Source organism: Mauremys mutica, chromosome 15, assembly GCF_020497125.1.
Source record: "Mauremys mutica isolate MM-2020 ecotype Southern chromosome 15, ASM2049712v1, whole genome shotgun sequence".
Taxonomy (NCBI): Eukaryota; Metazoa; Chordata; order Testudines; family Geoemydidae; genus Mauremys; species Mauremys mutica.
The window spans coordinates 32,944,170-32,956,003 of record NC_059086.1 but is presented as its reverse complement, the minus strand read 5'-3'; the positions used below and the strand labels follow the sequence as shown (position 1 = coordinate 32,956,003).

General features: G+C 64.1%; 2 protein-coding genes across 2 annotated transcripts; one reads left to right on the top strand and one right to left on the bottom strand.

The window, feature by feature from the left end:
- Positions 1 to 15: 15 nt before the first annotated feature.
- On the bottom strand, positions 16 to 1,596 carry NDUFA3 (NADH:ubiquinone oxidoreductase subunit A3). The gene is made up of 4 exons (XM_044989015.1): positions 1,512 to 1,596; positions 1,050 to 1,124; positions 823 to 900; positions 16 to 262 (listed from the first exon to the last, which is right to left on the bottom strand). The coding sequence occupies exons 1-4, from the start codon at positions 1,525 to 1,527 to the stop codon at positions 171 to 173; spliced, it is 261 nt and encodes an 86-aa protein (XP_044844950.1). The 5' UTR covers positions 1,528 to 1,596; the 3' UTR covers positions 16 to 170.
- A 1,377-nt stretch (positions 1,597 to 2,973) lies between these two features.
- LOC123350333 (leukocyte immunoglobulin-like receptor subfamily B member 1) lies at positions 2,974 to 11,239 on the top strand. The gene is made up of 6 exons (XM_044988860.1): positions 2,974 to 3,208; positions 3,595 to 3,882; positions 4,380 to 4,673; positions 8,100 to 8,381; positions 9,882 to 10,018; positions 10,651 to 11,239. Exons 1-6 carry the CDS (start codon positions 3,172 to 3,174, stop codon positions 10,849 to 10,851), a joined length of 1,239 nt encoding a protein of 412 aa, XP_044844795.1. The 5' UTR covers positions 2,974 to 3,171; the 3' UTR covers positions 10,852 to 11,239.
- Positions 11,240 to 11,834: the final 595 nt, after the last annotated feature.

The window sequence follows — 11,834 nt, the reverse complement described above, 5'->3', positions numbered from 1 at the left end:
CACACACACCCCCCCTGAAGTCAAAACCTTTATTACATCCATGGAGGAGGGAGGCAGAGAGAACCAACCCCCTGTAGCCAGCAGGGGGGAGCGCCCTGACCCAGCCTGGGGGAAGGCTCCCTCTGCAGCCAGTGTGTCCCAGCGACCTCCTCCCCAGAGCCCCGGCCCTGTCACAGATTCTTCAGCCAGTCCAGGTTGGGCCCCTCCTTGTCGCAGGGGTGGGAAGGGATGTCGGGCATGTTGCCATCATCTCGCACAGGCACTAGAGAGAGGGGGAGGTGGCTTAGGGGGAGGGATCCCTCCGGGGCTGGGTTAGGGGGCTCCCCCAGGGGACAGTGCAGAGGTGAAGGGGTTAAAGCCACCCCTGCACTGAGTCAGTGGGGCTCACCCCTTCCCTCAGCGGTCAGAGCCCTACTGCTATCAGCCCAGGTGCTACCCGCTGCCTAAGGTGCACCCCGAAGCTGCAGTGCCCCCTTGTGGCCATGAGGATCCGCTGGGGAACCAGCCAGCTGAGACTTGATCTGACAGCCCTGGTATGGGGAAGAGGGGCCCCCAGCTAGGGGCTGCTGTGCTGCAGGGAATGGGGTGGGTCACTTTCCCCCAGCAGTCTGTGCTAGCCCCAGGGCAGCGCTAGAGGGCGCTGAAGGGCAGGGGCTCAGCAGGGTGCATATCCCCCCCACCCCATCAGTACTAGCACCATTGCCCCAGCACAGCAGCAGGGGGTGCTCTCCCCTGGCCCAGGGTGGGGCCAATGCCCCAGTGCAGCACCTGGCACCTCCCCCGGATAGCGAGGTGGGGGGCGGCGTGACCGGGAGCCCTCACCTGGGTACACGTAGGGCGTCGCTTGGTTGATCATGCTGGAGTACTTCGTGTAGGGGCTGAGCAGCGGCGCGACCACGGCTGCAGGGAGAGACACCGCATCAGCGCAGCCCTGCGGACATGGGGGGCTCAGCAGGGGGCACTCTCCCCTGGCAGTCTGTGCCAGCCCCCTTGCAGCACGGGGGAGCGGGGGCTGTGCCATGGGGGGGGGGGCTGGCATCACAACTCACCCAGGATGCTGATGGCTACGGACACGGTGATGACGGGCTCCTTGGCCCAGGCGTACTTCAGGAAGGCGCCGATCTCTGGGGGGTGCGGGGACAACGGAGCATGAAGGGTTAATGTGTCCCCCAGCGCAGATCCACCCCTTCCCTCCCCTGTGGGGCAGCCCCCTCCCAGCACAGAGCCCTCCTTTCCCCCCGCACCCCAGCTGGGGCAGCCCCCTCCCAGCGCAGATCCCCCCCAGCTGGGGCAGCTCCCCCCCCAGCGCAGATCCACCCCTTCTCCCCCCCAGCTGGGGCAGCCCCCTCCCAGCGCAGATCCCCCCCAGCTGGGGCAGCTCCCCCCCAGCGCAGATCCACCCCTTCTCCCCCCCTGTGGGGCAGCCCCCCCCCCGTGGGGCAGCCCCCCTCCCAGCGCAGATCCCCCCCAGCGCAGGCCGGGGTCCCTGCCCCCCTGAAGGAGACACTCACTGCTCAGCGCCGCCATCTTCCCTCCCGCCGCACAGGAAGGAAACCCCAGGCCGGGCAGCCTGGGACTTGTAGTGCGGGACCGCTGGCCCCGCCCGCCTCCGGCAGAGAACCCAGGAGTCCTGGCTCCCAGCCCCGCCCGTAACCACTAGCCCGGCCCTGGGACGGGAGCCCGGACTCCTGGGTTCTTTCCCCCCCCCCGAAACCTGAACCCTAATAACAGCTCCTGGGGGCATCTGCTCTCCAGACTCGGATTTGAGGGGCGGGGGGAGACGCTGAGGCAGTCCTGACCCCCCCCGCACTTCTGCCCCCCATTCCCACTGGGGGGGGGGCGAGAGGGTCCCGGAGACGCCCAGGCCCCAGCAGAGGCTGCTGAGTGCCCCTGCCAGGGGCCCCATTGCCCCCTCCCCAGAGGGACCCCCGGGGCAATCCCCCTCCGCATCACCCAGCTGCTTCCGCTGAGTCACCAGGGACTTTCAGAGCCAGTCGGGGGTGGGGGGAGGGGGAGCACCCAGCACACGGCCCCGACTGGATGTGCTGAACCGTGCTGGGGTGGCCAGGCTCCCTTTCCCTGCCCAGCGGCCTCAGTCCCCAGCACTTCGGAAGTGGGCACAGGACTCCTGGGTTCCCTTCCTGGCTCCGGGGTGGAGATGGTCCCGCTACCACCCTAACCACTAGACCCCACTCCCCTCCCAGAGCTGGGGAGAGAACCCAGGAGTCCTGGCTCCCAGCCCCCCCGCTCTAACCACTAGACCCCACTCCCCTCCCAGAGCCGGGGAGAGAACCCAGGAGTCCTGGCTCCCAGCCCCCCCGTTCTAACCACTATACCCCACTCCGCTCCCAGAGCCGGGGAGAGAACCCAGGAGTCCTGGCTCCCAGCCCCCCCGTTCTAACCACTAGACCCCACTCCCCTCCCAGAGCCGGGGAGAGAACCCAGGAGTCCTGGCTCCCAGCCCCCCTGCTCTAACCACTGGACTCCACTCCCCTCCCAGAGCCGAGGAGAGACCAGAGGAGTCCTGCTCCCAGCCCCCCCGCTCTAACCACTAGACCACAGTCCCCTCCCAGAGCTGGCTGGGTGACAGGGCTAGTGCAAGGTAGCCTAAGGCTGGTCTTGGTAAGCCACAGCGCTGTGGCTCAGGACACCTGGGTCAAATTCCTGGCTCTACCCTCCTCCCCCTCCCCCCCTCCCATGTGGTCCTGGGGAAAACACTGAATCGCTCTGTGCCTCAGTTTCCCCCTCTGTGAAATGGGGAGAACAGTCGTTTCTTTGTCTATTCACCTGCAGCGCCCAGCATGACAGAGCCTGATCTCAGTTGGGACGCGGGGTCTGTGTGGCACCCAGTGCCATGGGACCCCCCATCTCTGTCCAGGGGGGGCAATCTGTGCAGCACCTGGCGCGACGGGGCCCTGAGCTCCATGTGGGTGGGTGGGTAGGTGTGGGGTCTGTGCAGCGACAGAGCCCCCGAGGTTGGTTGGTGCTACTGTAATACATGTAGTAGAGGTGCAGCCCCCCCCTCCCCCCACAGCGTTTGGGCCCCCATCAGAATCGGAAGTGGAGGTTTTTCCATTGTGGCCGGTGGCTCATTTCCTAGAGCTGGGTTAATCCTGGTGCCTCCGTCCCGGCTCTGCCACTTCCCCATCGCTGGCCGCGCGGCTGCCCACCATGGCCATGACTCTGCCGGTCCTGCTCCTGACCGTCGGTGAGTGCCGCTGCCTGCCCCACAGCTGGGAAGGGGGCTAGAGCAGGGGCGCTGGGAGCCAGGACTCCTGGGTTCTCTCCCCGCTGTAGGAGGGGAGTGAAGTCTAGTGGTTGGGGGCTGGGAGCCAGGACTCCTGGGTTCTATTTCTGTCAGAGGAGATGAGGACTGTACAGGCCTGCAAGAAGGGGGTCACCCCGGGGCCCACGGAGACCCCTCGGTGGGGTGGGGGAATGCAGGGGAGGGGGCTCCAGGGGAGAGGGCAGGGTAAGGCACGGGCTGTGAGGGGCAGGGCCAGAAGAGGGGCTGTGTGTATGGGGGGCTCAGGTGGGGAAGGGGCGTTGTTTGGGGGTCACCCAGAGGCCTCACTCCCCCCCCCGTGTCTCCAGCCCTGCCGAAGCCGTCCCTCGTCTGGGACCGGGCCGCAGGTGCTGAGGGGGGGATCCGGCTGTGCTGCTCCGCCCCAGGGCCGCTTGGGGGAGGCTGGTTCACCCTGCACCGGGACGGCACACCGGGCCCCGTGGCTGAGAAGCAGGCCCCGGCGCGGGGCTTGGAGGTGACATTCCTGCTGCCCAGCATCGGCCCTGGCGAGTGGTACCGCTGCGGCTACTGGAACCGGGACGTGGCTGGGGGGCGGGTGGAGTCCCCGCTCAGCGACCCTGCTAACATCACCAGTGGTGAGTCCTGAGGGGCTGGTCCCAGGGGCAGGGAGGGGGCGGGATACCAGGGAAGATGGGCCTGGGGATTGGATCCAGGGAGCAGGAGGGCATGGGATGCTGGGGTACATGGGCTCAAGGGTCTGATCTGGGTGGAAGGGTGGAGCCAGGATACCAGGGTAGATGGGCCCATCACTCTGATTTGGGGGGAAGGGAGGAGACGGGATACTGGGGTAGATGGGCCTGTCACTCTGATTTGGGGGGGAGGAGATGGGATACTGAGGTAGATGGACCTATCACTCTGATTTGGGGGGAAGGGAGGAGACAGGATACCGGGGTAGATGGGCCCATGGCTCTGGTCCTGGGAGGAAGGGAGCAGACGGGATATCGGGGTAGATGGGCCCGTGGGTCCAAGTCAGGTGGCAGGATACCGGGCTCTCACCATTGCCCCCCACAGCCCCCACCCAAGCTCGGGGTACCCAATAGCCCACCCCAACACTCTGCTTCCCCTGTGCCAGGCCCAGATCGCTACCCCAAGCCGTCCATCGCCGTCAGCCCTGGCCCGGAGGTCTTGGCCGGCCAGACCTGGACGATCCGGTGCTGGGCTCCGTATGCGGGGATGAGCTTTGTGCTGTACCGGGCGCGGGAGTTCTGGACTGAGCGGGCGCCTCGCGGAGACCCCCCCACGGCTGAGTTCCACCTGGGCAACGCCAGCGCCGCCAGCGTGGGGAGATACACCTGCTACTATCACACCATCAACGAGCCCTTCATCTGGTCCAACGCCAGCAACCCCCTGGAGCTCAGGGTCACAGGTGTGGGGAATGGAGCCTCTCCCCTCTAGGGGGCGCCGGCTCCCATCCGGCCCCAGGGCAGGGACTGGCTGGCTCAGGGGGGCCAGGAATGGGGTGTGGGGCCTGTCCCCTCTAGGGGGCGCCAGCTCCCATCTGGCCCCAGGATAGGGACTGTCTGGCTCAGGGGGATGGGGAATGGGGCACGGGGCCGTTCCCCTCCAGGGTACCATTTTCTTAGCTCATTTTGTATAGATGTGAGTGTCTATAGGATGGATGGGGAAACAGAAGGAGGGTGTGGCGGGATGGGTGGATGGATGGATGGGGAGATGCGGAGATGGGGGATAGAGGGAGGGTGTGGGGAGATGGATGGATGCGGGGATGGGGGATAGAAGGAGAGGCCCGTGGGGCCCACTGGCAGGCTGGAGGCGCTGGGGTGCTGGTGGTGGTGGTGGGGATTGGGGGATGGATGGGGAATAGGGGAATAGAGGGAGGATGAGGGAGGATGGATAGATGGGGGATGGAGGGAGACGGAGGGTGTGGGGGGATAGAGGGAGGATGAGGGGGGGATGGATAGATGGGGGATGGAGGGAGACGGAGGGTGTGGGGGGATAGAGGGATGAGGAGGGGGGATGGATAGATGGGGGATGGAGGGAGAGGAAGGGTGTGGGGGGAATTGAGGGAGGATGTGGGGGGATGCATAGATGGGGGATGGAGGGAGAGGGAGGGTGTGGGGGGGAATAGAGGGAGGAGGAGGGGGGATGAATAGATGGGGGATGGAGGGAGAGGGAGAGTGTGGGGGGATGGATAGATGGGGGATGGAGGGACAGGGAGGGCGTGGGGGGATAGAGGGAGGATGTGGGGGATGGATGGAGGGGTTGTGACCGGGTTCCTGGGGGGGCCACACTGAGATTGCTCAATCAAGGCAACCTGCAAAGAATGCGGAAGACAATCCCCCGAAGCTGGTGGCTATTCAAATACTTTGAGACACCCAGAGCTTCTCCAACACCCTCCTGGTTACCCAGATGCCAAAAACACAGCTCCCTTAAAGCCACCCAGCCCTGGGCTCCCGCTCACGTATGATGAGGATGACTGAAAACCTTGTTCCTCATATAAAAAGTTCTACTGATCCCCAAGGATCGGACACATCAGCCCCGGGTCCCTGCATATCTCAGATCTTACCCAGATACACGCTCACAGCCAATTCCTATTGACTAAACTCCAACCGATTAAAAAAGAAAAGAGAGAGACAGAGACAGGTTAAAAGATCGTTACCCACAGACACGAATACAGTTTGTAGGTCAGTTTCACAGCAGAGACGGGGAGTTTTAGAGTCGTAAAACGTTCTTTCAGAATCAGTCTGTTGGTTCAGTCCAAGGCCTGGGTGCCCCAGACTGGAGCTGGAGACCTCAAACTTCCCCCGGTGAAGGTCAAGCAGATCTGAGACGACAGGATCAGGGCCCACGAGTCCCTCCCTAGCTCTCTGGCAGCCTCTTAGCAGCCTGCAGTCCTTGGTGAAGCACTGAAGGAGAATCACCTGTTTTCTGTGTAGACACGGGTCACTAGGTGCATTCAGCAGTATAAGGTCATTATCCCTGAAGCAGTTCCTAGACCGTCTACCACAACTTTGGAAGAGGAATCTAGACAAGGACATTGTTACACCCAAATTCCATCTAAATGTTAATATTCCCGTTTGCTCTTTGAATCAGCAGGAATCGTCCGGTTACACGGTTAACCCCGGACAAGACATAGGTCCATGGTTCTCGAACTATTGATCACAGTGGCCTGCAATGTGTTACGTGCACAGGCACCGACTTTCCAAAGTGCCGAGGGGTCGTCGACCCCCAGCTCTGCCACAGGCCCCGCCCCCACTCCACCCCTTCCCGCAAGGCCCCACCCCTGCCTCGTCCTGCCCCATCTCCACCTCCACCCCACCTCTTCCCGCCCAGTTCTACCCCTTCCCCCGAGCGCGCTGCGTCCTCGCTCCTCCCCCCCAGAGTCTCCGGCACGCGGTGAAACAGCTGATCGCGGGAGGCATGGAGTGGGAGGGGGAGGCGCTGATCTGTGGGGCCCGCCGGCAGGCTGGAGGCACTGGGGTGCTGGTGGTGGGGAGCAGATAGGGGGGTGGCTGGTGGGTTCCAGCCCCGGAGCACCCACGGAGTCGGCGCCTATGGTGATGTGGGCCGCATCCAGTCCTACCTGTATGGCCCTGAGGACGTCACATGGGCCGCCGCTGTGTGCTGACTGGGCTGCGAGCGGGCCCACGGGCAGCAGGCTGAGAACCGCTGCTGCTCCGGGAAAACATAGACAAATACACTCGCTGTCTTCTAGTGCTCTGCCGAGTCCACGATTCGGAGCTCTAGTGTGTCTGACCTGGAATGGCCCCAATCCCCATTGACATACGCTCTAATATGTCCCTCAAGGCTCAGTTTGGGTCACGTAGCCTGCTAGGTGCTTAGCCCTTTCTGGCTCCGTGTCACAGGGGGGTATGGGGGTGGCTGGATGTCTGTGGCAGCGGCTGGCTGGCGGTGTATGGGGGCGGCAGGACGGATGGACAGCCGTGTGCGGGGATGGAAGGGTAGAGGGCTGGCTGGCTGGAGGGTTCATGGAGGGATGGAGAGGTGGCTGGTTGTCTATACGGATGGAGGGGTGTGTAAGGGAGGGATGGGAGGATTGAGGGAGGGAGGGATGGAGGAATGGAGGAGGGAGGGAGGGATAGGGGAGGGATGGATAGAGATGTGTGTAGGGCCGGTGGGTAATGCACCCCCAGTGCATTATGGGAGCTCTGTGGGGGCCCAGGAGCGAGGGCCGGTGGGTGATGCACCCCCAGTGCATTATGGGAGCTCTGCAGGGTGCCCAGGAGCGAGGGCCGGTGGGTAATGCACCCCCAGTGCATTGTGGGAGCTCTGCAGGGGGCCCAGGAGCAAGGGCTGGTGGGTGATGCGCTCCCAGTGCATTATGGGAGCTCTGCAGGGGGCCCAGGAGCGAGGGCTGGTGGGTAATGTACCCCCAGTGCATTATGGGAGCTCTGCAGGTGCCCAGGAGCGAGGGCTGGTGGGTAATGTACCCCCAGTGCATTATGGGAGCTCTGCAGGGGGCCCAGGAGCGAGGGCTGGTGGGTAATGCACCCCCGGTGCATTATGGGAGCTCTGCAGGGGGCCCAGGAGCAAGGGCTGGTGGGTAATGCACCCCAGTGCATTGTGGGAGCTCTGCAGGGTGCCCAGGAGCGAGGGCTGGTGGGTAATGCACCCCCGGTGCATTATGGGAGCCCTGCAGGGGGCCCAGGAGCGAGGGCTGGTGGGTAATGCACCCTAGTGCATTGTGGGGTGGTGCCATGGGGTCCGTGGGTGGAAGCGCCCCCTGCAGGCCGATGACCCTGCCCTGGCACAGGTACAGCTGGGGCCATGCGGGGCCGGAGCAGCGTCTCATGGGGGCTCTTGGCTCTCCCAGATGTTCCCAGCGCCCAGGAGCGGTTCGTGGACGTGGGTGGGAAGCTCCGGGTGAATTGCTCCATCCCCGACGCCCCGGGCGGCTGGTTCTTCCTGTACCGAGATGGGGATCCCGAGCCCCTGGCCTGGATCGCAGCCGATGAGGACAACGGGCTGGCCGGCTTCGATCTCCCAGAGGAGCAGGCCCTGGGCCCTGGCGGGGTCTTCAGCTGCCGCTATGGGCTGGAGGAACCGGGCACCCGTTTCGACCTGGCTCTCAATGACACGGAGGTGCGGACCCAAGGTGAGTGAGCGGCCAGGGGCATCCAGCAGTTCAAGGGTTAATCAGTCTGGCCATGTGTGCACTGGGCTAAGCTGGGGGGGAAGCGGGTGCTGGGTATGGACTGGCTACAGACCTGCCTGGGAACTGGCCAGGGACCATGGGGTTGGGCACAGATGGACAAGGTGTGTGGGGATGGGTGGATGGATGGAGGGGTGTGGGAGGATGGAGGGATTGGGGATGTGTATGGGGATGAATAGATGGAGGGTTTGTAGGGGGGGTAGATGGAGGGGTGTGTACGGGGAGGGATGGATGGGGAGGGGTGGGGGAAGAATTGATGGAGGGGTGTTTACGGGGAAGGGTGGATGGAGGGTAGGGGGTGGTGGAAGGATGAAGTGGTGTGTACACGGAGGGAGGGATGGACGGAGGGGTGTGTGTGTGGAGGGATGAATGGACGAGGGGATGTGGGGATGGACGGAGGGGTGTTATTGGGAAGGAGGGGTGTGTGTACACGGAGGGATGGATGGATGGGGGATGGATGGACGGAGGGGTGTATGCATGGAGGGATGAATGGACGGAGGGGATGTGGGGGATGGACGGAGGGTGTGTATGGGGATGGAGGGGTGTGTACGCAGAGGGATGGGTTGAGGGAGAGTTGGGGAGGATGGATGGAGGGGTATGTACGCAGAGGGATGGACGGAGGGTTGGGGGCGGATGGATGGAAGGATGTGTGTGCAGCGAGATGGAGAGATGGGGCAGAGGATGGATGGAGGGTTGAGTATGGGGGGAAGGACGGAGGGGTGTATAGGCGGAAGGGTGGATGGACAGGGCAGGGGATGGACGGAGGGGTGTGTACGCGGAGGGAGGGATGGATGGACAGGGCAGGGGATGGACGGAGGGGTGTGTACGCGGAGGGATGGATGGATGGACAGGGCAGGGGATGGACGGAGGGGTGTGTACGCGGAGGGATGGATGGATGGATGAATGGGGTGGGGGATGGATGGACGGAGGGGTGTGTACGCGGAGGGATGGATGGATGGACAGGGCGGTATGGTGGAGGGGTGTGTATGCGGAGGGATGGATGGATGGAGGAATGGGGCGGGGGATGGATGGACGGAGGGGTGTGTACGTGAAGGGAGGGATGGATGGACAAGGCGGGATGGACGGAGGGGTGTGCGCGCAGGGATGGATGGATGGATGGACAGGGCGGTATGGTGGAGGGGTGAGTACGCGGAGGGAGGGATGGATGGACTGGGTGGGATGGACGGAGGGGTGTGTACGCAGAGGGATGGATGGAGGGAGGATTAGGGGGGCGGAGAGGTGAGTGTTCTGAGCTCTGGGAGGAGGGTGGGGTCTAGTGGTTAGAGCCCGGGGTGGGGATCAGGACTCTTGGGTTCTCTGCCCTCTTGGCGGGGGTGGGAGCAGTGTGGGTGGGTTTTCTCCCCCTCCTCCCCCTCGGCCGTTAGCTGCGAGGGCCGATCTCTAATCCTGTGTTTTTTCCATTGTCTCCCTCCCGCCCCCCAGGCTCGCGTTCTAGGGGCAACCGATTACAGCCAGACCAATGCGCTGCGGCTGGGCCTGGGGGCCGCCGTTCTGCTGCTGGCGCTGCTCTTTGTAGCCCAGGCCTGCTGGGAGGAGAGACACCTGCCAGGCTGAGGCCGGTGAGTTGGTGGGAGGTGGGGATGAGGCCATGCTGGAGACCCCTGAATCCCAGCTCCCTCCTCCTACTCTAACCACTAGACCCCAGTCCCCTCCCAGAGCTGGGGAGAGAACCCAGGAGTCCTGGCCCCCAGCCCCCCCTGCTCTAACCACTAGACCCCACTCCCCTCCCAGAGCTGGGGAGAGAACCCAGGAGTCCTGGCTCCCAGCCCCCCTGCTCTAACCACTGGACTCCACTTCCCACCCAGAGCTGGGGAGAGAACCCAGGAGTCCTGGCTCCCAGCCCCCCTGCTCTAACCACTGGACTCCACTCCCCTCCCAGAGCTGCCGAGAGAACCCTGGAGTCCTGACAGGTGCCTGTGCCCCCTCCCCAGCACTACCACCTCGATTTCTGGCTACAGCCCAGCTCCCAGGGGGTATTTGGGGTGAAGTTGCCCCCCCAGTCTGTTTGATGCTCAGCGCTCTCCTGCATCTCCCCAGGCTCAGGGGGAGGGCTGGGGTTTGGGTGGGCTCCAGGGCGGGAGGAGTGGGGCTGAGACCCCATCTGTCCTGGGGGGGGGGCTGGGAGGCCCCTCTGTCCAGGAAGGGGGGGGTCTCAGGAGTGCGGCTAACGGGGTTCTCTCTCCTCTCACAGGCCGTCACGGGCCCGCAGGCGACTAAGGGAAGGAATAGCCCCCGACACACTCCATGGAGCCCCCTCTGCTGGGATTCACCCCCCACTCCACCCCCCGCCTGGTCTATCCCACCCCCTCCCTTCCAGCCCCTCAGCCCCAGCCTACCAACCACCCCTCCGTCCTGTCCAACCCAGTCCTCTCTGTTCCCCCTCCCCCATTAGCCCCCCCACATACTGTGTTCTTGGCCCCCAACATCCTCTCCACCCTCAGCCCCTCCCACCAGCTCCCCGCTCTGCCCCCATCCCGGCCTGTGGCCGCCCCGGATTCCAGGGTGGGTCCCTCATCGCCCTGGCAAAGGGAGAGCAGACGAGTCGGAGCGGGGGAGCCCTGGGGGAGCCCACCCGGTCCCGGGGGTGGTTGGTCAAGCCCCGCCCCCCAGGTGGGCAGAGGATCCGCTGGCGGGAGAGGGCTGAGGGATGGTACCTCATGTCGCCCCCCATCTGGAGCCGCGAGCTCTGGGCTTCACCACTGCCCGGCACCTCCTGTATTTATACAGCGCTGCCCTGGTTATATGGACCAGGGACTGGGCCTCAATAAAGAAAGTGTGATACCCCCCGGGGTGTGTGTGTCTGGTGATTGGCAGCTTGTGTCTCCCTGGGCTCTTCCTCCCTCACACCCTGTTGTTACCACACTCCCAGTGTTAGTGCAAGGGCCACCACAGGGACAATGTGAGTGTCCCCATCACGCTGGGCGCTGCACAGACCCCCATGACCAAGCTCAGGGTCCGGTTGCTCAGGGTGCTGCTCAGACCCCCACCCATGACTGAGATCGGGGACCCCATCATGCCAGGTGCTGCACAGACCCCCCCATCACACCAGGCATCCAGGCTGGGCTTTAATGCCCGAGGCGGGAGTCAAAGGGCTAACAAAAGGGTAGTTGACCTAAAGTGTCCAGCCATTGCAATGGAATCACCCCGGACACTGAGATAAACCAGTGGTGGAGGGGCCCGAGCTGTCTACCCCCTGGGCGCAGATGGTCCCTCAAGGACGGTGCGCCGGAGCGGGGAAATGCAGGCAGGGTTTCTTGGCTCTGTACGGACCAGTGCATTTGTCGCGTGATTCCATGTAGAGCCCCGGCACTGGGCGAAGTCTCTGTGTGCGTCATACCCCTACCTCCAGAGAGCGCTAAGCTGTCTCCCAGACGG